Raw genomic sequence first — 27557 nt, 5'->3', positions numbered from 1 at the left:
CCAAATGTTTTCTCCATAAGGAGTTAGCATAAAGGGCCCAAAATTGAGTTATCTCTCCCAGCCAGATCTATACTAAAGGCTGTGGAAAGGTTCATTCGCCCGAACCGAAACATGTACAGTCCAGGCGTGTATAGATTGGTATCTGGCGTTTTCTTTTCAATGGCTCTATTAACCATGTTCCTTAATCTATATCTGTCCATAAAGCTCGAAAAATAATTGTATAATTAGATATGTTGTCAAAATTGTATTTCTTTAGAAAATTCTGTCAACATTTTATTTCTGTAGAAAATTTTTGATCAAATTTCCTCAAAATTTTATTTCTTTACAAGAATTTCTCAACATTTTATTTCTATAGCAATTTTAAATATTTCTATAACAAATTTTGTTAAAATTTTATTTCTATAGAAAATGTTGTCAAAATTTATTTCTTTCTATATAAGATTTTGTCAAAATTTTATTTCTATAGAAAATTTTGTTAAAATTTAAATAAAAGGATTTGAAAAATGTTTATAGAAATAAAATGTGGAAAAAATTTTTTATAGAAATAATATTTTGAGAATTTCTCTATAGAAATGAAATTTTGAGGCAATCTTATATAAACATAAAACTTTTAAAAATTTTCAATAAAAATACAATTTTGACAAGAATTTGTCTAAATCTTCTATAGAAATAAAATTTTGTCGAAATCTTCTTTAGAAATAAAATTTTGACACAATTTTTTATTGAAATATTTTTTTTTTTGGTAGTTGTTGTATGGTTGACCTTTTAGTATAATTATTTCTAGAGTTTGTAAGGCTTGAGGTCATGTTGTAATAAAACAAAATAAAATCTTAGTATTTTATAGTGCTTTTATTTTTAATTCTTTCAAATATTTCGAACACCATCGTTGTCCGTCCTCAGGGAAATTAAATTTTTTAATAAGAAAAAGTGACTTGCTCGCCACTGCGTTTGAGTTTACACTACAACTTACAATTTTTTGTATAGAAACAATTTTGACAAAATTTTCTATAAAAATAAAATCTTGTCCAAATTTTATATGTATAGAAAATGTTTGTGAAAATGTCATTTCTTTTTTTTTCTGTTTTCTATAGATATAAAATTTTGACAAAATTTTCTATAGAAATAAAATTTTGACAAAATTTTCTATAGGAATAAAATTTTGGTAAAATATTTTGATATTTTATATATGGAATATATTGACAAAATTTTATTTCTATAGAAATTTTCACAAAAGAATATAGAAAATTTTGTCTGAATGTGTTGTTTGAAATGCTTTTATATAAGATTTCCTCAAACTTTTGTTTCTATAGAAGACTTTCTCAAGAGTTTATTTCTATAGAAAATTTTACCAAAATTTTATTCATATAGAAAATTTTGTCAAGATTTTATTTCTATAGAAAACTTTGTCAAAATTTTATTTCTATAGAAAATTTTATCAAAATTTTATTTCTATAGAAAACTTTGTCAACATTTTATTTCTATAGAAAATGTTGTCAAAATTTTATTTCTATAGAAAATAGAAAAAAAGAAAAAAAATTTGTCAAAATTTTATTTCTTTAGAAAATTCTGTCAAAATTTTATTTCTGCAGAAAATTTTGTTAAAATTTTATTTCTATAGAAATTTTTGTCAAAATTTTATTTCAATAGAATATTTTGTCAACAATTTTTTTAAATAGAAAATTTCGTCAAAATTTTATTTATATAGAAAAATTTGTCAAAATTTTATTTATATAAAAAATTTTGTGAATGTTTTATTTCTATAGAACATTTTGTCAAATTTTTATTTCTAGAGAAAATTTTGTCAAAATTTCATTTCTATAGAAATTTTGTCAAAATTTTATTTCTATAGAACATTTTGTGAAGATTTTATTTCTATAGAAAATATTGTTAAGATTTTATTTCTATAGAAAACTTTGTCAAAATTTTATTTATATAGACAATTTTGTCAACATTTTATTTCTATAGAAAATGTTGTCGAAATCTTATTTCTATAGAAAATTTTGTCACAATTTTATTTCTATAAAAAAATTTGTCAAAATTTTATTTCTATAGAAAATTTTGTCACAGTTTTATTTCTATAGAAAATTTTGTAAAAATTTTATATATATAGAAAATAGAAAAAAAGAAAAAATGTCAAATTTTTATTTCTTTAGAAAAAATTTATTTCAATAGAACATTTTATCAAAAATATACTTCTTTAGAAAATTTTGTCAAAATTTTATTTCAATAGAATATTTTGTCAAAAAAATTTTTTATATAGAAAATTTCGTCAACATTTTATTTCTGTAGAAAATTTTGTCAAAATTTTATTTCTATAGAAAATTTTGTCAAAATTTTATTTCTATCGAAATTTTTGTCAAAATTTTATTTTTATAGAAAATTTTGTCAAAATTTTATTTCTATAGCAAATTTTGTCAAAATTTTATTTCAATAGAAAATTTTGTCAAAATTTTATTTCTTTAGAAAATTCTGTCAAAATTTTATTTATATAGAAAAATTTTTCAAAATTTTATTTATATAAAAAATTTTGTGAATATTCTATTTCTATAGAACATTTTGTCAAAATTTTATTTCTATAGAAAATTTTGTCAAAATTTTATTTCTATAGAAAATTTTGTCAAAATGTTATTTCTATAGAAAATTTTGTTAAAATTTTATATCTATAGAAAATAGACAAAAAGAAAAAAATGTCAAAATTTCATTTCTTTAGAAAAAATTTATTTCAATAGAAAATTTTGTCAAAATTTTATTTCTATAGAAAATTTTGTCAACATTTTATATCTATAGAAAATTTTGTCAAAATTTTATTTCTATAGAAAATTTTGTCAAAATTTTATTTCTATAGAAAATTTTGTCAAAATTTTATTTCTATAGAAAATTTTGTCAATATTTTATTTATATAGAAAAATTTGTCAAAATTTTATTTCTATAGAAATTTTTGTCAAAATTTTATTTCTATAGAAATTTTTGTCAAAATTTTATTTCAATAGAATATTTTGTCAAAATTTTATTTCTATTGAAAATTTTATCAAAAATTTATTTCTATAGAAAATTTTGTCGAAATTTTATTTCTATACAAAATTTTGTAAAAATTTTATTTCTATAGAAAATTTTGTCAAAATATTATTGGTATAGAAATTTTGTCAATATTTTATTTCTATAGAAAATTTTCTCAAAATTTTATTTCTATAGAAAATTTTGTTAAAATTTTATTTCTATAGAAAATTTTGTCAAAATTTATTTCTAGAGAAAATTTTGTCAAAATTTAATTTCTATAGAAAATTTTGTCAAAAATTTTATTTCAATAAAAAACTGATGTAGTGTGATGTAAAATTGTAGTTAGGAAAGAATATTTAGAAAAATCTACCAAAATATGAAGAACTCTACTAATCTACCAAACAGTGAAAAATCCACCATTTGTGGTAGAATTCTACCAACTCAGACAATCATACAACAAGTCCATTTTAATATCACAATCAATACGGAGTGGCTGACAGATTTGTTCCATTGACTTACAAAACCATTTTGATATATTGCACTCGTGATAGAATGCAAGCCTTATTGTGATTGCTTTATATTTGGCTAGAAACGCAAGTGATTATAGTTAGAGGCCTTCAGCATTTAATTGTGAATAAATCTTTGGCTTCACGCTTATTCGATACTGGCAGTATTGCATCGCGCCCAACAAATGGATGAAAAAAAAAACAAGTAACAACACAAGAAATGATCCGAAAGGTGAAGGCCACATTGGATCGTAAACCCACGGTGCAGGGGTGGAAATATACTCATGTGCTGATAACACAAGCATGGATGCTATACATTTTGCAAAATGAGCAAAAAGGTTAGACTGAGAAGATCCAAAGAGTCGCTTCACTTGCACGATAGTGGTCACATACCGAATTTGGTTTTCTCCTACTAGAAACAATTTCAAATTGAGCAGTTTGTGAACACACAAAATAATCGGGGTTGTTTGCCAAAGAGGTCACCTGAAAATGTACACGTTCAATTTGCCACCAGAACTCAAGGGCTATCGAAGGCAATAGCATAGACCGCCGTGAGGACATTTGGTCGCTTCTCGCCCGCATTCACGAGAAAATGTCCTATAGAGAGAGTACTGAAGGCCTGGGCAGACAAACATTGCGTCCGAAAGCCATGGACATTGCATCAACCATGCTTCATATCCGATCATTCCGTTTGCGCCTTGGAGAATTTCGGAGAGTGAGTTTGGTCGACCATATCAAGACGGCGCTTCGCAAGGAATGGCCCAAAATCTTGCAGCACAGATCTAAACTGATTCTAAATTTTGTAGCATTTCAGACATTTTTTGCTTTTGAACAATAAAATTTAATAGATTCAAACAAATTTTAGATACATAAAAACTTTTGTAAGACTGCATGTATGCAACATTTTTTCTATATTAATTTAATTTAATTTTCTAACCCATATTAATTTCTTACCGGTGACAATGAAGCTCGTATTTCGGCATAGATTATATTATCCTCACATAGTTCCTCCAGCAAACGTTTGTGATAATTACAAAATGCCGGTTGATATTTAAACATTTGATCCATTGTAACGAAGATATTCTCAAAACGTTTCCACAATTTCCGGGTATCAGTAATCGCAGCTGAAAAAACATCCTTCAAATAATACGAAAACACAAACATTTGTCCCAAAATATCTTCCCTAACTTACATTCAGGATGCATGCTATACATGCTAATGTGTTTCTCCAAGCGTTTTTCATAGACCCGTTTATCCTCGGCATTGACACGTTCCAAACAGACATTGGTTATTTCACTGTGACATTGAGCCTGGTCGTAGGTGAAAATTAACAAGCCACTGACATCGCGACAGGTGTATAGGTTATAGAGATTCGTAAGATTTCCAATGACCCATTTCGATGTGACCATACCTTTGTTGTGGGCATGTAATAATGCTCCCTTGGGCATTTTCTGTATTATTCGAAAGACTTCACTTTGTCTCAGGAATTGTCTGCCTTGAAAGAAATGCATGGCTGGTGGATATTTGGTGGGATCCTTCAAACCTTCATTGATCTAAAAATCGGGTGCTTTTGATATGCATACATGTATAGGGTCTTAAGTGAAGATAAGAACAAACCTCTTCCTTCTTGGCATTCATTAAAATGCTATTGGCTTTCTCTTCGGCTGAAGATAACCAAATGTTACCACCCAGAGAAGATGACCGTTCGGCTTCCATGATTTTTGCTCGTAAGGCATCATAAGCTAAAAAAAAAAACAAATTAAGTGTTATTAAGTTTAACAGCAAATTAATTAAAATTTCATGACACTTGGCAATGAAGTACGAAGTCAAAACTATGCTACAAGTTTGCGTTTCAAAATTTCAGGATTCTATTTTCTAAGGTGTGTTAAGGAGGACCTCGGGTGAATTTTTTACTACGGGATGAATGCACAAGCAACAATTTAAAGATGCTCTCAACTTACACACAAAGAAAATGTCATTGATTCAATGAAACCTTTTAATTGAAATAACGAACAATTTAGATTAAGACAAATTAACGGACGTCGATATACCAGCTCAAGCAGTGTTGCCAGTATTTTTCGGTCTCTTGTCCCCAAAATAAGAAGCTTTCATCCCCAAAAATCCCCAATTTAATTTAAAATTCCCCACAAAAATTCCCAATACAGTTTTTTGTTAGAAGGTATAGGCTCTGCTGTAAAAAATCCGTCATAATCTAAAAATTGGAAAATATGTGCAATTTTTGTTATACCAATTTGCGAGATACAATAAGATTAAGATTTCGTAATCCAAAAAATGAGACGGGTACTCACAATATTATCTGATACAATCCCTCATCAGAATTAATTATTGGTATAAAGAGTCATCGAATTTGTGTCTAATGCAAATCGTCTTCTAAAGGGTGGTTAAATTGTAAGGGCCGATGTTGAATGTGAACCACACCTAAACGCCAAGTTTTTTCCGAATTTTATTTGACATTTCTCTATTTCAGACTTACTCAATTTGAACCATGGAGAGATACACAATCCAACAACGTGTTAAATGGTTCCAAGAAATGGCAACAGTGGATGATCAATTTTCGAAGAAAATAATCTTCAGTGATGAGGCACATTTTCACCTCAGTGGATTCGTCAATAAACAGAATTGCCCCATTTGGGCGAATGAGAATTCAAGAGTGATTGTCGAAAAACCAATGCACCCACAAAGAGTGACTGTTTGGTGCGGTTTATTGGCTGGCGGCATCATCGGGCCGTATTTTTGCCAAAATGAGGCCGGTCAGGCAGTTACTGTGAATGGTGTTCGCTATCGTGAGATGATAACGAACTTTTTATGGCCCGAATTGAAAGATATGGATGTGGACGATATGTGGTTTCAGCAGGACGGTGCCACTTGCCACACAGCTAACGAAACAATGGCTCTTTTGCGCAACAAATTCAATAGCCGTATTATCTCACGTAATGGCGATGTCAATTGACCGCCAAGATCATGTGATTTAACACCGTTGGACTTTTTTCTTTGGGGTTATTTGAAAGAAAAAGTATACGTCGATAAGCCAGAAACAAGTCAAGAGCTAAAGGATGAGATAATTCGGCACATTAACGGCATAGCGTCATTTATGCCTCAGCGTCATCGAAAATTTGGACCATCGGATGAAGGTGTGCCACCGAGGTCGCGGCGTCCCTTTGGCCGATATTTTGTTCCATACATAATTGAGTAATACCAATATATCATAATAAAATAAAATTACAACAATTTTCTAGGTTAGGTTAGGTTAGGTTAAAGTGGCAGCCCGATTAAGATTCAGGCTAAATAGTTTGTGTTTTATTCAAAATCAACATCGGCCCTTGAAATTTTAACCAGCATATGTGCGAGAAATAAAAGTAGGAATTGGGTCAACATCTGTAGTTATGAATCGAAACTGAAGTTCTGAAAGGCGTTGTTGCCCCGATATGAACTCTATTATATATGTTTGATATATATTTTCCAAACCAATGATGTATACAGATGAGGGGCCAACACTTCGACCCAAGTCCTTACGAAATAATTTCACAATAGTAAACAATTTCTTACAAACAAAGTAAATTTTAAAGTAGCTCTCGAAATAGAAAGTTCTTTTTTTCATATTTTGAAGATTCTCTGTACTTTTTAAGCCCCTTTTTAAGCATGTAGAAGTAAAGAATTTCATATAAACCATAACTCAAAACCTGATTTGTTATAACATACTGACCAGAATTCCTCACAAAAATCCCCAAATTTGTGGAAATTCCCCACCAAATCCCCAAATCCCCAACTCAAAAGTTTTGTCCCGATCCATTTTCCCGATTTGGGGAAAAACTCCAATACTGACAACACTGAGCTCAAGGGACTGCACTCAAAAAAAAAAAAAAGCATGCCCAGTTCCAAAAATTTTGTCTTTATACTAATGATTTTGGTATTGATACCCCAGCCAAAGAAGTGGAGAATTGAAGTAAGGATACATTTGAGACACAATTCTCTTTTAAATGTGAGTTTTACGTACTTAATTCTAGGAAACAAAGTTTAATTTAATCAGCTTTTTTCTTCACGTGCTATCAGAGTACATTAAAATTATGTTAGCGACAACTTATATTTCCAAATTCGTACTCGACAACAACAGAAACCATGCTATGTTTCAAAAAAAAGTCTTTAAAATAAAGTTTAGAATAGAATCTCCTATTTATACCCTAAACCACATAGTGGTCAGGGTATAATAAGTTTGATCGGCCACAAAAAGTGCCTACCAGAAATATTGATTTTCGATCCATAAAATATATACCGATCGACTCAGAATCACCTCCTGAGTCGATCTAGCGCTTGGTGTCCGTCTGTCCGTCTGTCCATGTATTTGTTGTTCACATGATTCCGGTCGCAATTATTAACCGATTTGGATGAAATTTGGTACAGGGTGTTTTTGGGCACAAGAACGAACGCTATTGAATTTGGAAGAAATCGGATCAAATTTAGATATAGCTCCCATATATATGTATCGCCCGATTTCGACAAATGGAGTCACGTTGCGCTTTTTTACAAACCGATCGTCATCAAATTTTGCACATAGTAAACTTTTTCATCACCCTTTAAGTCTGCATTTCATCGAAATCGGTTTAGATTTAGATATAGCTCCCATATATATGTATAGCCCGATTTTCCCAAATTTGGCCATAAAAACCTTATTTATTAAGCGATCTTACTCAAACTTGGCTTACTCTAATCTTTTATGGTACTGACAATATGTGCCAAAAATAATCGAAATCGGTTCAGATTTAGATATAGCTCCCATATATATGTATCGCCCGATTTTGCCAAATTTGGTCGTAAAACCCTTATCTATCAACCGAAAGTGCTCAAAGTTGGCTAAATGTAATCTTCTATAGCTCTAACTGTATGTGCGAAATTTCATCGAAATCGGTTCTGGGGCCAAATCACCGCAGTCGAAATCGAGTACTTCGTCTTCGTAATGTAGTTTACGCGGATCACCGCAGTCGTTATCGAATTGTTTCTACTCGAAGTTGAACACGATAGGTAGCATGCTATCGAAAACGAAGTATGTAGTGATTTTTGAGCAGAAAAAAGGTGAACAAAAAGAAACAAGTAGTTGGTGAAAATGAAAGTATTATTTATATATTTTCGCGAAATACATTTAAGAAAATGTAATTTTACTTGCATTTAGGGAAACGGAACAAAGAAAGGAGCTCAGTAGCCGCTTCAAAAAGCTCATTTTTTCAAGAACGTTTTTAAAAGCTTCTTTTGACAGACGAAAGCGTCTTTTAACTCTATGGATGTTAAAACACAATTAGTTAAAAGCACTCACTTCAATATAGAATCACTTACAGGCAATGCTAAACGACTGATTTTGTCTCGAATATTTTTCCTTATTAATGCCACTTTGTACTCATCCTCTGAATCCGAAGACGAAGAAAACAAAAACAGATGGATTCATAATAATTTTTACACATATACATATTTTGATCACAAAAAGTTATTTTGAAATCATCTTTTGCTTCCAATTTCTTATTACCATATGTTTACAGCAATGTAAAAAAAAGTAGTAGACAAAATAAATTACGATCGAATGCGGTGATCCAAAATTTTACAGCGATCGAAATGTTTCTCGATACGAAACAGAACTCGATGACGAATGCGGTGATTTGGCCCCTGATTTAGATATAGCTCCCATATATATGTATCGCCCGATTTTGCCAAATTTGGCCGTAAAACCCTTATTTATCAACCGATTGTACTCAAAGTTGGCTAAATGTAATCTTCTATAGCTCTAACTGTATGTGCGAAATTTCATCGAAATCGGTTCTGATTTAGATATAGCTCCCATATATATGTATCGCCCGATTTTGCCAAATTTGGCCGTAAAACCCTTATTTATCAACCGATCGTAACCAAGGTTGGCTAAATGTAATCTTCTTCAAACTGTATGTGCGAAATTTCATCGAAATCGGTTCAAATTTAGATATAGCTCCCATATATATGTATCGCCCGATTTTGCCAAATTTGGCCGTAAAACCCTTATTTATCAACCGATTGTACTCAAAGTTGGCTAAATGTAATCTTCTATAGCTCTAACTGTATGTGCGCAATTTCATCGAAATCGGTTCAGATTTCGATATAGCTCCCATATATATGTATCGCCCGATTTTGCCAAATTTGGCCGTAAAACCCTTATTTATCAACCGATTGTACTCAAAGTTGGCTAAATGTAATCTTCTATAGCTCTAACTGTATGTGCGAAATTTCATCGAAATCGGTTCTGATTTAGATATAGCTCCCATATATATGTATCGCCCGATTTTGCCAAATTTGGCCGTAAAACCCTTATTTATCAACCGATCATAACCAAGGTTGGCTAAATGTAATCATCTATAGCACTAACTGTATGTGCAAAATTTCATCGAAATCGGTTCAAATTTAGATACAGCTCCCATATATATGTATCGCCCGATTTTGAAAAATTTGCCCCTAATAACCTTATTTTTGACCATAGGGGCCTCATTTATTAACTGATCGTACTCAAATTTTACACAAAGTGACCTTCTGTGGTATCAATCATACCTGCAAAATATTATACAAATTGGTTCAAATTTAGATATAGGTCCCATAAATATGCATCGCTCGATTTTGTTATTCAAATGTTATTCAAATTTCAAATTTTGTTGTACTAGCTGATCGTGTTTAGACTTACATGTAGCTCTTACATAAATCTTTTGCCATACACGCAAAAAAATAATTCTTTCCTCCCAAACGAAATTTTAGACAAACAAAGTTCGTTTCTTATTTGCTTTTCGCTGTAAGGAAGTATATTTGGAAGAAAAGTATATACTTTTTGTGATAAACATTTATTCTTTTCCAGGATGTAACAACAATTTCATAAAGACTAACTAAAAAAAAATTTTTTCTCGCTAATTGCATTTTTTCACATCTTTCTCACATCCACGAGTTTTTTTAGTTCTTAACACCTTTTCCTGTAATACCAACAATGTAGAAGAAATTATACGAATTTATAAATTTTTAAAATTTTTTTACCTTTCGCCTGGACGGAGAATCGAACCGCGGACCATGCACTTTGTAAGCCAACACACTAACCACTGAGCTATGTACATGTTATGGTCATCAATAGATAATTATCCATATAAGTTATATTTATATAGCATAGCTTGCGGCGCCCACGAACCGAATAAACAAAGTTTATTTAACAGAAACAAACATTTAGTTTGGCACCGTGGAGCAGTGGTTGCTACGTCTGACTCTCATGCCAAGGGTCGTGGGTTCGATCCCTGCTTCGACCAAAGTTTTTTTTTTTTTTTTTTTTACATACATTCCACATATGTTCGGAAGATTCCGAAAATATGTTTAACATTACATTGTACTATATTAAATTTTGAACTGCAAAATTTGTTTTATTAAAGACCAAAAGTCAGAAAAGAGCAGTGTTTGATATAAACGAAATGGACTCAGTTGTTGTTTCAAAACTAACTTTTTTTATTGAAAAAAATAAAAACTTTGTAACAAACGAATTTTTTTGGTGATAAAAGTTTAAAATTTTCGAAGCAATTCAAAAAACTCTAACAAAAGAAAAACGTTTTCGGTACACGTTTTCCAAACGTTTTTTTTTCTTTGCGTGTATTTGCAGAAATTTGAATTTATTACCCACAACTAATTGACCGATTTCCTCTTGTTTAATAATGGACTCAATATTAATGGCATACTAACTCTTTTGGTGCAAAATAAACTATAGCTCCTAATATTAGACATTTCTGCTCAGATTGTGACAAGACACCCATAAACATGTACCCCCCTTTATGTTCACCAAAACCTATACCAATGATACCCCACAAATGCTTATGTTTACTAATTCAGTAGGGGTGGTTTAGGGTATGATATAGTCGGCCCAGCCCGACTTTCTACTTTACTTACTTGTTTTTTATTTTTAGCTCTTTAACTACCCAGCAAAAAAAGCGTCGCCAAAAAAGTAATGAAAATGTTCATTTTGGATCCGGAAGTGGTGCAAAATTCACGCAGAAGCGATGAATTTAACATGGGCTTGTCATAGGACGGAAGTCCTCCATTTCAACAGTCGATGCACTGAATTTGCATCACTTCTTTAGGTGTGATCCAAATTCAATGTTTTGGATGTAAATTAAAAAATTCTGTGATATTTTGTCAAATAAATAATTTTTATAATTTTTAATGGATTCTAACGCTTGTCGGAAACGTTAGACCTCAAATATTTTCAAAAATTGACAATTTTCTCAGATTGGATTTAGCATTTTTTTCGACAAAATTTAAATGATTTGTACCATTTTATGAATTCTTACTCTGTTTTTAACCTCTTTGAAACAAAAAAAGTTAAAATTACCCATTAAAAGTATGAAAAAACCAAGTTATAAAAAATTGAATTAAAAGAACTTCCTGGGTAGTTAAAATAAAGAACATCATTGGGAGTGCATCTTCTGGAAGTGCTTTTAAAGTTGTGCCTTTGGAAGAACTTCCAAAAGTTTTTGCTGGGTACTATCGCATATATTCATAACAATTTACTAACAGTTTATCGAAGGAATTTGTATGATAATAGTAGGTTTAAAGTTTACTTTAACTTTTATGTATATGGGGGTACAAGTGGAGAAAACGATTTACACCATTTTTTTAATCCTGCACAGTATCATTGTTATGAATACTAATTTACACTTTGTAATTTTTGCACAAAATTTACATTACAAATTAATCTATGTATTTATACATCTAAAATTGTTTCCGCTTCCGTAACTCGAACTGGTAACTGGTTTGTCTGCTCCAACGTATTAACAGTCGCCTTAACACATTCCAATACTAACTGAATTGTCATAACAACGTCTAACGATTATTTCAAGACTATTCATGGCCAAAGGAAATCGAACGCCGTTCATGAAATCGTGAACGTCCGTGGACGAAACCATGAACATTCCGTTTTGATTGTTTAGTGAACGTTTTCTCTTCAGTTCGTTGCCATCCGTTCACGATTTTTATACCCCCCATCATAGGATGGGGGTATATTAACTTTGTCATTCCGTTTGTAACACATCGAAATATTGCTCTAAGACCCCATAAAGTATATATATTCTGGGTCGTGGTGAAATTCTGAGTCGATCTAAGCATGTCCGTCCGTCCGTCCGTCTGTTGAAATCACGCTAACTTCCGAACGAAACAAGCTATCGACTTGAAACTTGGCACAAATAGTTGTTATCGATGTAGGTCGGATGGTATTGAAAATGGGCCATATCGGTCCACTTTTACGTATAGCCCCCATATAAAGGGACCCTCAGATTTGGCTTGTGGAGCCTCTAACAGAAGCATATTTCATCCGATCCGGCTGAAATTTGGTATATGGTGTTGGTATATGGTCTCTAACTACCATGCAGAAATTGGTCCACATCGGTCCATAATTATATATAGCCCCCATATAAACCGATCCCCAGATTTGGGTTGCGGAGCCTCAAAGAGAAGCAAATTTCATCCGATCTGCCTGAAATTTGGTACATGGTGTTGGTATATGGTCTTTAATAACCATGCAAAATTTGGTCCACATCGGTCCATAATTATATATAGCCCCCATATAAACCGATACCCAGATTTGGCTTGCAGAGCCTCAAAGAGAAGCAAATTTCATCCGATCCGGCTGAAATTTGGTACATGTTGTTGGTATATGGTCTCTAACAACCAAGCACAAAATGGTCCATATCGGTCCTTAATTATATATAGCCCCCATATAAACCGATCCCCAGATTTGGCTTGTGGAGCCTCTAAGAGAAGCATATTTCATCCGATCCGGCTGAAATTTGGTACATGGTTTTGGTATATGGTCTCTAACAATCACGCAAAAATTGGTCCACATCGGTCCATAATTATATATAGCCCCCATATAAACCGATCTCCAGATTTGGTTAGCGAAGCCTCAAAGAGAAGCAAATTGCATCCGATCCGGCTGAAATTTGGTACATAATGTTGGTATATGGTCTCTAACAACCATGCAAAAATTGGTCCACATCGGTCCATAATTATATATAGACCCCATATAAACCGATCTCCAGATTTGGCTTGCGAAGCCTCAAAGAGAAGCAAATTGCATCCGATCCGGCTGAAATTTGGAACATGGTATTGGTATATGGTCTCTAATAACCGTGCAAAAATTGGTCCACATCGGTCCATAATTATATATAGCGCCCATATAAACCGATCCCCAGATTTGGCTTGTGGAGCCTCTAAGAGAAGCATATTTCATCCGATCCGGCTGAAATTTGGTACATGGTGTTGGTATATGGTCTCTAACAACCATGCAAAAATTGGTCCACATCGGTCCATAATTATATATAGAACCCATATAAACCGATCTCCAGATTTGGCTTGCGAAGCCTCAAAGAGAAGCAAATTGCATCCGATCCGGCTGAAATTTGGTACATGGTATTGGTATATGGTCTCTAATAACCGTGCAAAAATTGGTCCACATCGGTCCATAATTATATATAGCGCCCATATAAACCGATTCCCAGATTTGGGTTGCGGAGCCTCAAAGAGAAGCAAATTTCATCCGATCCGCCTGAAATTTGGTACATGATATTGTTATATGGTCTCTAATAACCATGCAAAAATTTGTCCACATCGGTTCATAATTATATATAGCCCCCATATAAGCCGATCCCCAGATTTGGCTTGCGAAGTCTCCAAGAGAAGCAAATTTCATCCAATCCGGTTGTAATTTTGAACATGGTGTTAGTATATGATCTTTAACAACCGTGCCAGAATTTGTCCATATCGGTCCATAATTATATATAGCCCCCATATAAAACGTTCTCCAGATTTGACCTCCCGAGCCTCTTGGAGGAGCAAAATTCGTCCGATACGGTGCAAATTAGGAACGTGGTGTTAGTAAACGGTCGCTAACAACCATACCAAAATTGGTCTAATCACACAAAAATTGGTCCATATCGGTTCATAATCATGGTTGCCACTAGAGCCAAAAATAATCTACCAAAATTTTATTTATATAGAAAATTTTGTCAAAATTTTATTTCTATAGAAAATTTTGTTCAAATTTTATTCGGTTAATAATCATGGTTGCCACTTGAGCCAAAAATAATCTACCAAGATTTTATTTCTATAGAATATTTTGTCAAAAGTTTATTTCTATAGAAAATTTTGTTCATATTTTATTTCTGTAGAAATTTTTGTCAAAATTTTCTTTCTATAGAAAATTTTGTCAAAATGTTAAATCTTTATTTCTGTAGAAAATTTTGTCAAAATTTTATGTCTACTTTGTCAAACTGAATTATATACGTATTAGATCGATCTTTTTTTGATTTAATATATACCACGTATGGACTTACATACAATTTAGAAGATGGTGTTAGGAGGTTTTAAGATACCTTGCCATCGGCAAGCGTTGCCGCAACTTAAGTAATTCGATTGTGGATGGCAGTGTATAGAAGAAGTTTCTACGCAATCCATGATGGAGGGTACATAAGCTTCGGCCTGGCCGAACTTACGGCCGTATATACTTGTTTTAATTTGAAGTATTTTGGTGATATTTCTTTTATTTGTAAAATTCCCACAAATGGTAAGAATGAACCAATACACGATAAATATGGTCATGATTTCGCGCAAATAAAGTTTTACTTTACTTTTAGTTCAGTTTTGTTTTTCAGAAGCCTTAATTTCATAAATAGTAATTAAAAAGCAGAGCGGGTTATTATGTAGTTCAATTTCATTGTGCGAGTATTGTTAGTTAAGTTTTCCTAAAAAAAAAAACAATTCACCTTTGTTTCGGTGTATGCAAATATTCCAATGTCGTAAAATCAATTTTTATCCCTCTTAGCAGTCTCAATTAAAATATTCTCTGTTCCTTATATTTATATTGGTTGGTATCTTTGCTAACTACACATATTTTTAACAATTTTCTTTTTCGGGAAGACTATTTTTTGTTCACTAATGTGTAGGTTTTGTAAATGTAATTACTAATGCAATGACTCTACTATGAAGATAGTTAGGGTCATGCACTTGGGATATTTGTTTATTTAATTGTGGATATTTCTGCGCACCTGTCGGTAGATTATCATAGATCACTTTTATCGTAAAGTTGGCTAAGATGGCAAAAAAAAAAACGAAAATACAAAAACGAAACATTCCATAAGTGAAGTGGATGTTAATACAACATCTTCTCACATATATTTTTATTGTTCTCTTGTCTTATAAATTTTTCCATATTTTCTTATGTTGTATAACACTTAGTTATGTAAGTTTTGAAAACAAAAAAATCACTTTGAATTGTATTCATTTACATGGTATTTTCTTCTTTATTATGGACACTCACATAATTCCATGGATTGAATAGAACTTATGAAAACCACAAGGCTTAAAAGTATTAAAATTTTCACCATGATTAAGGCACAATAAATTTAATGTTAATTCAATTGCTGCTATGTGCAAAATTTCCTCGATACGACACCGCTCGTTTTTATATTTTGAAGATTTTGAAGAATTGTTAAACGGTCCACAGATGCATTGCAACTGATTTTACTGCACATTAGGCAGATAAGCTGAAACTAAAATGCATGAAATTTATATTCCAGCTGTGATAGTTTTACACAATTTCCATAGACATTGACAGAAAAAGGTTTTTGTCTATTTTTGTTTGTTTTGGAAATAAAGTAAATGAACAGTTTAAAACCAAGGGACTGTATACATATTTACAAACCATTTTCGAGAAACTATTGCATGGTATTGTAAACATTGTCACTAAGACATTTAATTGCCGTCAGAGGTAAATGCCTTCTCCGAGTTAGTTCCAAGTGAAAATTGTATATTAATCTATGAATCGAAATGCACCCTGCATCATAAAGACTGCTCTATCCAGAATAGAGGTGTGCACGTGACACGAAATTGTCGTGACTCACGTAACTGTATGGTAACGGCGTGAGCGTAATTAACCAAACAAATGTCGTGCGTGAGTCACGAAAATAGTATCTTCGTGAGTGTGCGTGAGTAACGAATTTCGGAAAAACACGCTCACGAAAATAATACCGCTTACGAACATGAAATGCTTACGACTTCAATTCATATATAATTTTAGTGACATCCTAAGCAGTGCTGCCACTACTACTTCAATCGAAGTATTTTGCTTCATTTTCACAAAAATTACTTCGTCACTCCTTCTTCCAAAAATCTGCTTCACTTTTTGTTCTGCTTCAAATTTTTAAAATTTTCCCCACATTACCTAATTGTTTTTCCTATTCCTTTAATTACGATGAACATAGTGGTTTTAATCATTGAACATATACAAACCCTATTTTTCATCGCTGGAATGGCAACCCTTTATTTTTGCTTTGTACAAGTGTCAATGCGTGAACTGTCAAATTGTTGTGAGTAAATAACGTGTGGACATGTGATGTGCAAGATGAATCGGTAAGTAGTGCAATAATTTCCATGAAAAATATAAATACATTATTAATTATAAATTCTTTAATATCTTTAGCAAAGGAATACGCTCACCGACGCTATCCTTTTGTTTTCAAAAATGTATGCTCCTTCAATTTTATTCAATCTACTCCACTTTTTCCAAAATCTACTTCACTCAATTTTTCAGTAGCGGCAGCACTGATCCTAAGTGTTAAAAGTTTTATAACGCTCTCGCAACTGTAGCATGTCCGCCTTGCATACACAAGATCGTGGGTTCGATTCCTTCTTCGACCGAACACCAAAAAGTTTTTCAGCGGTGGATTATCCCATCTTAGTAATGCTGGTGACATTTCTGAGGGTCTTCTCTAAGTGGTTTCACTGCAATGTGGAACGCCGTTCGGACTCGGCTATAAAAAGGAGGTCCCTTGTCATTGAGCTTAACATGGAATCGGGCAGCACTCAGTGATAAGAGAGAAGTTCACCAATGTGGTATCACAATGAACTGAATAGTCTAAGTGAGCCTGATACGTCGGGCTGCCACCTAACCTAACCTATATGTAAATTACTCATAAAATTATTCGTGAGTCACGACATTTTTCGTGAGTCACGACATTTTTCGTGAGTCACGATAGTTTTAGTGAGTCACAAATTTTCTTCTCCTGAGCGTGCGTGTGCGTGAGTCCTACCAAAAAATATCGTACTTGAGTGTGCGTGAATAAGATTTCTCCGTCGTGAGTGTGCGTGAGCGTGAGTAAAATATTACTCACGTGCACACCTCTAATCTAGAACCTCTCTTTAGAGATAAATATCTCTTAAATATAATATATCTGCTATAGCACCAATGTTGCCAGTATTTTTCGAGCTCTTGTCCCCAAAATAAGACGCTTTCATTCCCAAAAATCCCCAATTTAATTTATAATTCCCCACAAAAATTCCCAATACAGTTTTGGCAAGTTTTTTTGTAAAAAGGAATAGGCTCTGCTGTAAAAAAACCGTCATAATCTAAAATTGGAAAAAATGAGCAATTTTTGTCATACCATTTTTCGAGAAACAATCAGATTAAAATTTCAAAATCCAAAGAATAAGACGGGTGCCCAAAATAATATCTGATACAATCCCTCATCAGAATTAATTATTGGTATAAAGAGTCATCAAATTAGTGTCTTATGCAAATCGTTTTCTATATGCTCGAGAATCAAAAATAGGAGTTGGGTCCACATGTGTAGTTATGAATCAAAACTTAGTTCTGAAAGGCGTTGTTGCCTCGATATGAACTCTATTATATATGCTTGATATATATATTTTCCAAATCAGTGATGTATGCAGGTGCCAACACTTCGACCCAAGTACTTACGAAATAATTTCACAATAGTAAACAATTTCTTACAAACAAAGTAAATTGTAAAGTAGCTCTCGGAATAGAAAGTTTTTTTTTCATATTTTGAAGATTCTCTGTACATCTTTAAGCCGCTTTTTAAGCATGTAGAAGTAAAGAATTTCATATAAACCATTACTCAAAACATGATTTGTTATACTGACCAGAATTCCCCACAAAAATCCCCAAATTTGTGGAAATTCCCCACCAAATCCCCAAGTCCCCAACTCAATCCACGAAAAAATATCCCCGATTTGTGGAAAATCCCCAATACTGGCAACACTGTATAGAAGATGGATATCGTCTAGCACTTTGACTTCAGGAAGATCTCGTCTTTCTCATTTCCTGAGCAGATAATGAAGCCGCCGAGTCGCGCTGCTTATTTCAAGCTGCTATAATAGTTTTTCCAAAATGTACACACAAAATAATGTTTTTCTGATTCAATCGCGAAATTAATTGATCCAATTAATTTTTTAATAGAAATGTCTTCAATCACAGAAATGATAGTATCAATTAAAAACAATTATTGACAGTCAATTAAAAAATTAATTGATCCAATTAAACAATTAATTGATAATATTAATTTGTGTGATTGATTTTTATTTCAATTAAAAAATTTGTTGAATCAATTAAATTTTTAATTGAATATTTTTTAAAACTCAATTAAGATTTTAATTGGAAAAATTTTCGCGAATTTTTGTCTGTGTAGCTCAGAGAATTTTAACGAAATGTAAGTTTGATTGTATGATTGGTTGTACAACTAATCTCATTACTATTCGAATAACTTCAAATTGATTTTATAATGGATAATTGTCCGCCGCCGAATGGACAAATGTATATCGGCTTAGCCGTAAGCCGCTGCCGGAGGCAAAACTTTATTGTCAGCTGCCGCCTACAAAAATGGGTCGGCTTCATTCTCTGTTCCTGAGTCTTTCCATCCGGCTGGAATAAATTCCAAACCATATGGGGAAGACTTGAGAGTTAATAGGTCAGATTATTTGGGTATAAACGTACCCAAATTAAGGCTTCTTTGCCTTCGCCTTCGAACATGGTCTAAATATCTGCTTATTGCACGCAGAGACGGAATATGATCACCCTCAACATGTTTCAAGAGCAATATGTTATTTTTAGACGGAGAACATGGAATATGCTTGTCGCAAAACTATTGTTTTCTCGCCAAAAATACACAAGGTTGCCGAAATCATATACATAATTTCTGAGGCAATAACATGGTTGCGACACACATAGTACAAAAATAATATTTAGACATGTTTAGGTTTAATATTGAAACATGTTTGAGTTGATCGTATTCCTTCTCTGGGTGTCTGTATCACCAGTGTCTAATGCCTTGGCAGAATCCAGCTCTACGGCAATGGTATCGTGTCGTCTTTCGAAGGCATTGATGACATGAACCAGTGCATAGGAAGTGGAATGTCCCCAGCGAAAGCCATATTTGGTGTCATCTTAAATTGCCGGGTTTTCAGCGTATTCTCCAACTCTTTGTAAAATAAATGTTTCGAAATATTTCCCACCCGCAGACTCGAACATTACTTTGTAGAAGCACATGCTTTTGGAATCGATGCAACCACTGCCATCATCCAGACATTCGGAAAGTATTCGCAATTCAGGCAGTGGTTGAACAGAATTTCCAACATCTTGTGGGCACTAATACCAATTTTCTTCACAGCAATGTCAGCTATATCATCCAACCCAGAAGATTGCCAGTGCAGTGGTAATGTGTTGGAATTCAACAAAAGGATATTGTACATGAATCTTCACAACATGACTCCTAATACTCGTACATTCCTCATTTAATTGTACCATAAATATTGATATTGGTGCCTTTTCATACAAAAGGGTCATGTGTTCAATACCAGTTTCGGACTCGGTTTGTCATTGAGCTAAATATAGAATCGGGCAGCACTCGGTGATTAGAGAGATGTGCACCACTGCAATATGCTGAATATTCTAAGTGAACCTGCTACTAAGCCTAACCTAACCCGGAGGTGGAAAATCTACCCCCCCATTAGAGCGTTTTGAAAACGAAATTACTCTTATCGCTAAAAGAGAAGTACCCCAGTATAGTGTGGCGAGTGACCGATCCTCTAGAACCACAAAGTTTGAAGAACAAGTGATCATTGATCTCATATATATAAATTTGAATAGCTTAACACCTGTTGTTGAGGATAACGAATCAAAATTATAGCCAACGGCAAAAGTATGGAAGAGGATTGTGGGAGGTTTATTCCTTCCTGCCCTCCAAAATGAGGTAGAGAATAGAATTTCGTTTGAGAGATTGAATCGAAAATTGACAACTAATTGGAAAAATTTATCAGAGGCGAAAATTGAAACTTTTGGAGGATGCTTCTAAAGAGTCTCTCTAGATTTTTATAGGCGGAGGAGAAAACAGAATCAGATTTTCACTAATAGAAAAATTTTCGTTATATTAACGAAATGTGTCATTAAAAGTGTGTCAATGAAACAAATTCGTTAATACAACGAAATTTTTTGTTATTATGACGAATTTTCTGTTAATCATCGTAAAGTTTCATACTGTTAACGAATATTTTCATTGTATTAATAAAAATGTTTCGTTATATCAATGAAAACTTTTCGTTGGTTCAAATTTAATGAAATTTTCATTAAAAAATAGAAAAAATTGGAGGATGCTTCTAAAGAGTCTCTCTAGATTTCTATGGCCGGAGGAGAAAACAGAATCAGATTTTCACTAATAGAAAAATTTTCGTTATATTAACGAAATGTGTCGTTAAAAGTGAGTCAGTGAAACAAATTCGTTCATACAACAAAATTTTTCGTTATTATGACGAATTTTCTGTTAATCATCGTAACGTTTCATACTGTTAACGAATATTTTCATTGTACTAATGAAAATGTTTCGTTATATCAATGAAAACTTTTCGTTGGTTCAAATTTAATGACATTTTCATTAAAAAATAGAAAAAATTGGAAGATGCTTCTAAAGAGTCTCTCTAGATTTCTATGGCCGGAGGAGAAAACAGAATCAGATTAGAAAAATTTTCGTTATATTAACGAAATGTTTCATTAAAAGTGTGTCAGTGAAACAAATTCGTTAATATAACGAAATTTTTCGTTATTATGCCGAATTTTCTGTTAATCAACGTAACGTTTCATACTGTTAACGAATATTTTCATTGTATTAATGAAATTGTCTTAAAATTTCATTTCATTACAGTTTGGATACGAATCTTTAAAATTTTCGTCCATAGGCCCACACACAAAGAAAATTTCATTAAAATTGAGCCAACGAAAATTGTTCATTGATATAACGAAACATTTTCATTAATACAATGAAAATATTCATTAATAGTACGAAACGTTACATTGATTAACAGAAAATTCGTTATATTAACGAAAAATTTCGTTGTATTAACGAATTTGTTTCACTGGCTCACTTTTAATGACCCATTTCGTTAATATAACGAAAATGTTTCTATTAGTTCATATATTTAAAGTAGGAAAAATTTCCGCGGAATTTTCTTCGCAATTTCAAAGAAAAGTATTCTAGTTTTTTATGAAGAAATGTTAACGCAGAATATTTCGTTAAAAATGTTCTGCGGAATTTTCTTCGCAATTTCAAAGACAAATGTTCTTCTTTTAATGAAGAAATTTTAACGCAAAATATTTCGTAAAATATTAAGAATTCATAAAAATGATTTAACAAAAGTCATGAAATGTGACTATCATTTCGTTAAAAGTACGAACTTTTTACGAAGGTTAGGTTAGGTGGCAGCCCGATGTATCACTTAAACTATTCAGTCCATTGTGATACCACATTGATGAACTTCTCTCTTATCACTGAGTGCTGCCCGATTCCATGTTAAGCTCAATGACAAGGGACCTCCTTTTTATAGCCGAGTCCGAACGGCGTTCCACATTGTAGTGAAACCACTTAGAGAAACGTTGAAACCCTCAGAAATGTCACCAGCATTACTGAGGTGGGATAATCCACCGCTGGAAAACATTTTTGGTGTTCGGTCGAAGCAGGAATCGAACCAACGTATGCATGGCGGGCATGCTAACCATTGCACCACATTTTTGTAATATGTTCTCGGAAATGGTTTACTCAGATTTATTATTCTCGTATTATAAAAAAAACATCATCGTCACAAATCATTTGTCCGTCACAATTTCATTTAAAACAAACAAAAAAATCATTTTCTTCTTCTTCTCGTTGCTTTTTGGTTTATTTCAGTCAGAAATTGATGTAGTTTTTTGTTCATTAGTCCAGAACACCAAGAGTGGTGAGAGACTTTGTTTTTGGATTACTTTTGGTTCATTGTCATCATCATCAATATGATAATGCTTATGGGTGATGACGTTTGCTACGAAGATGACGATGATGATGATGATGGTGGTCATCATGAGAATCACCCCTTTGAATGTGAAAACAAAAGTGTTATCACTAATGGCATCCATTCATGGTTGACGCTCTTTCCTCGATTCCAGATTTTATTCCATTCATAGCATTATGATGAACAAAATGTGGCGATGGAGGTGGACAGTGGGGTCAATAATGGTAGTGGGAAATTAGTTTCATTGAGGTGCGATCTATGCATACACGATAGACAGTAGCAGAGGCATCACATTTTCGTTATCATTATCACCATCATCTCACATTCAATTTTCAAGTTCACTGGTGCAATTTGTTAACATTTTGCAATTTAATTTGTTGTCACTTGATTTGTTTGTAAACAATATAAATAATATTCAACCCTTACACTGAAAAGAATTGGGTCGTAATTGCAGAAATATTTCTGGTTTAACTTATTATTTGAAGATCATCCCAGCAAAAAAAATTGGAAGTACTTCTAAGGGCCCAACTTTAAAAGCACTTCCAAAAATGTCCTTCCAGAGATGTTCTTTATTTTAACTACTCAGGAAGTTCTTTTAATTCAATTTTTTTATAACTCGCTATTTTCATACTTTTAAAGGGCAATTTTAAAACTTTTTGTTTCAAATATGTTAAAAATAGAGTAAGGATTAATAAAATGGTATAAATTATTTAAATTTTGCCGAAAAAAAATCTAAATTCATTCTAGAAAAATTGCGAAATTTTGAAAATATTTGAGGTCAAGGGTTTCAGACAAGCGTTAGATTGCATTAAAAATCATAAAAAATTATAATAATTAATTATTTGTCAAAATACCACAAAATTTTTTAATTCACATCCAAAACACTGAATTCGGATCACATCTAAAGAAGTGATGCATATTCAGTGCAACGGCTGTTGAAATGGTGGACATCCGTCCTATGACAAGCCCATGTTAAATTCATCGCTTCTGCGCCAATTTTGCACCACTTCCGGATCCAAAAGGAACATTTTCACTACTTTTTTGGCGACGCTTTTTTTGCTGGGATCATCATTACCGAAATAAACCTAAAGTTAAATCTTTGTCTTCTGTTTTTACATGTACTAACCGCATGTAAAAATTAATTTTGAGGATCTACCTCAATTACTTCAAGAGCTGTATGAGTTTGTTCTGAAAACTTGACTCTTCAATTGCAGGAATGAAAAATCTAATTTTTAAATTGTACCAACGAGAATCAAAAGTGTACTTTTCGGGTTAAAATTGTATCAAATTTCAAAAATAATGGATTAGAATAGAGTAACCGAAAAAACAAGTATATACGGCTGTAAGTTCGACCATGCCGAATCGTATGTACCCTCCACCATGGATTGCGTAAAAACTTCTACTGAAGAAGGTCATCCACTATTGAATTAATTGGGTTGCGGCCGACCATCGTCTAGATTGTAAGTTAGTCCATGCGGGGTATATATTAGGCAAAACAAATACGTATATATTCAGTTCTTGAGCGGTATACAATAGAGGGAAGAAATAATTACGAACCAATAACAGGTTGGCTGATAAGTCCCCGGTCTAACAAAGAAAAACACATTTTTTTGTCAAAATTCCTTTTTATTATTCAACATAGTTCCCTTCAAGAGCGATACAATGATTATAACGACATTCCAATTTTTTGATACCATTTTGGTAATACTGCTTCGGTTTTGCCTCAAAATAGGTCTCAGTTTCGGCGATCACCTCTTCATTGCAGCCAAATTTTTTCCCTGCGAGCATCCTTTTGAGGTCTGAGAACAAGAAAAAGTCGCTGTGGGCCCGATCTGGAGAATACGGTGGGTGAGGAAGCAATTTGAAGCCCAATTCATGAATATTTGCCATCGTTCTCAATGACTTGTGGCACGGTGCGTTGTCTTGGTGGAACAACACTTTTCTCTTCTTCATATGGGGCCGTTTTGCCGCGATTTCGACCTTCAAACGCTCCAATAACGCCATATAATAGTCACTGTTGATGGCTTTTCCCTTCTCAAGATAATCGATAAAAATTATTCCATGCGCATCCCAAAAAACAGAGGCCATTACTTTGCCAGCAGACTTTTGAGTCTTTCCACGCTTCGGAGACGGTTCATCGGTCGCTGTCCACTCAGCCGACTGTCGATTGGACTCAGGAGTGTAGTGATGGAACCATGTTTCATCCATTGTCACATATCGGCGGAAAAACTCGGGTGTATTACGAGTTAACAGCTGCAAACACCGCTCAGAATCATCAACACGTTGTTGTTTTTGGTCAAATGTGAGCTCGCGCGGCACCCATTTTGCACAGAGCTTCCGCATATCCAGATATTCATGAATGATATGACCAACACGTTCCTTTGATATCTTTAAGGCCTCTGCTATCTCGATCAACTTCATTTTACGGTTATTTAAAATCATTTTGTGGATTTTTTTGATGTTTTCGTCGGTAACCACCTCTTTCGGGCGTCCACTGCGTTCACCGTCCTCCGTGGTCATTTCACCACGCTTGAATTTTGCATACCAATTAATTATTGTTAATTTCCCTGGGGCAGAGTCCGGAAACTCATTATCAAGCCAAGTTTTTGCTTCCACCGTATTTTTTCCCCTTCAGAAAACAGTATTTTATCAAAACACGAAATTCCTTTTTTTCCATTTTTTTCACAATAAAAAAGTTGCTTCACAAAAGTCGCTCTATCTGACAAACTAATTGACTTACAGACGTCAAATTTTGACACGAATCATTTGAAGGTTGGTACTATATAAAAATAATATGCATTTAATACTAGCGACGCCATCTATGTGTCAGACCGGGGACTTATCAGCCAACCTGTTATGAACTAAACGTGGGTATAAAGTTCAATGACCGTGCACATAAGTTCAATATGAACTAACGCGAAAGAAAGTTTTCGTACGATACCCAAAAATAATAAAAATGAACTGCAGTATGGTTAAAATGGCCATGATTTGGCGCCAATGATTTTCTTCTTTATTTTTAGTTAATTTTTTCTTCTATGAAAGGGTGTAATTTCGAGAATTGCAGTTAAAAAGTACACCAGGGTATTAAATTTTCCTCCGATTTATGGAAATCTCAAAATATAGAGTACAATTTAGTTCAATTTTCGCACAAGGTAGTTAATTCTTCTTATGAAACAGTTTTGTGTAGCTTTGAATCGGAGGATTTTTCTTTTATATAGGGACATTTCCACCGATCTACCCTTACATAGGCATTTTGCTTAACCTTAAGTTTCCTGCTTAATTCATAAAATTAGTTCATTACATTCAGTAATGAAACGATTAAATGATACCATGACAATACATATATTACACAAGGTCAACACTCATTTGGGAATCATCATAGGGCAGTACTCCCAAAATAATATTTACTACAAGATTATAGTTCTGGATAACCAACAAAACAATTTAAATTCCATTTATGGGCTTCTTTTTCCCTAAAATGTGTCATTAAAAATATCTCTGAGTATTGGCGTCAACAACGCTAGAATATGTTAGGTGACGTTCTGCCAAATCGTTCGACACTGGCGTACGCAATTATAACGTCAGCGGTAGTGAAATAAAATTTTAAAAATATTTAATTTGGAGATTTTCTGTTTTTTTTTTCTTAATAATTTTTTAAATTCAAGTCAGACCTCAAGCATACCACTGCGTGGAGGGTGTGGAAGTGGGTGTATGAATGATTGATTTCAGTAGTTCTATTGTGAGAGAGAGGGAGTGAGAGAGACAGAGATGTAGGCGTAGTGGTAAGGGAGTGTGGTATTTAGAATTTCTAAAACAATGTCAAATAATTTGTTTATTTTTCCTCTTCTGGTTGTAGGTTGCTGTTTGGCTTCGGTTTTTTTTTTATCGATTTTTAACATATTTTTGATGATGGTATTAGGGTTATAATTAATATGACTTTGGTTTAGCAAATGTAATCACATCTGATTATAAATAATTTGACTCATAATCTAATTTGTCAACATATTTATATTGAATGATTTTTGACCCTAGATAACAGTCATGGTACCATGGTTAGGATTTTCACAATCCACGGAAAAGTTAATTTATTATTAATTTTTTTTTTATATTTTCTACAATCCATGAAAACGTAATAAGTACATAGGAAAAATATCAAAAAAATGATTGAAGTTGATAACGTAATCAATTAATTACAATTATTTTTTAATCAAATTAAAAAATACAGTCAGTTAAGAAAATTTTTGAAAATTTTTTAAGTAAAATATTAATTATCCCAATTATATTTTTTTTTTAATAAAAAAAATCCAAATTAAAAATATAACTCAAATTTTATTTGTTAAATTTAGTTACAAATATACTATTCATGGCTTCATTAAATTTTTGCTAAAATCCTATGAACTCTTATAAAATTGCACGAAAAAATAACATACAACCTAAAGGTAAAATAATTATAAATAAAAAATAATAAAAATAAATTAATTGCCTCAATTTATATTAATATAACAATTAATACAACAATTTGTGACCAAAATCAATAAAAGTTTTAATGGAACCAATTAAAAAATTAATTATTATAATTAATAATTAATTAATTTAATCAATTATATTTTTTATTTCTAATTAATTCTGTGATTGATACTATCATTTACGTGGTTGAAGTAATTTCAATAAATAAAAAAAAAAATAAAAAAACAAGTATATACGGCCGTAAGTTCGGCCAGGCCGAAGCTTATGTACCCTCCATCATGGATTGCGTAGAAACTTCTTCTAAACGCCATCCAGAATCGAATTACTTAAGTTGCGGTAACGCTTGCCGATGGCAAGGTATCTTAAAACCTCATAACACCATCTTCTAAATTGTATGTAAGTCCATACGTGGTATATATTAAATCAAAA

The 27557-nt window shown here is 32.7% G+C and overlaps 1 protein-coding gene across 4 annotated transcripts in view; it reads right to left on the bottom strand.

The window, feature by feature from the left end:
* Adgf-D (Adenosine deaminase-related growth factor D) overlaps nt 1-27557 on the bottom strand; it is an 83398-nt gene that overhangs the window by 3452 nt on the left and 52389 nt on the right. For 2 of the 4 annotated variants that reach the window (XM_075292306.1, XM_075292307.1), the window contains exons 2-4: nt 5121-5245; nt 4696-5056; nt 4458-4627 (exon numbers count right to left, since the gene is read on the bottom strand). In XM_075292306.1, the coding sequence (XP_075148421.1) occupies nt 4458-4627; nt 4696-5056; nt 5121-5245 (656 nt within the window). Of the gene's footprint in view, nt 1-4457; nt 4628-4695; nt 5057-5120; nt 5246-15595; nt 15638-15867; nt 16161-27557 lie in introns of those variants that run through there. The other 2 variants (XM_075292304.1, XM_075292305.1) reach the window with 2 other exon arrangements.

This window comes from Haematobia irritans, chromosome 1 (genome assembly GCF_050003625.1).
Source record: "Haematobia irritans isolate KBUSLIRL chromosome 1, ASM5000362v1, whole genome shotgun sequence".
Lineage (NCBI taxonomy): Eukaryota > Metazoa > Arthropoda > Insecta > Diptera > Muscidae > Haematobia > Haematobia irritans.
The sequence above is the reverse complement of the archived record's forward strand: the minus strand, read 5'-3'. Positions and strand labels throughout refer to the sequence as shown.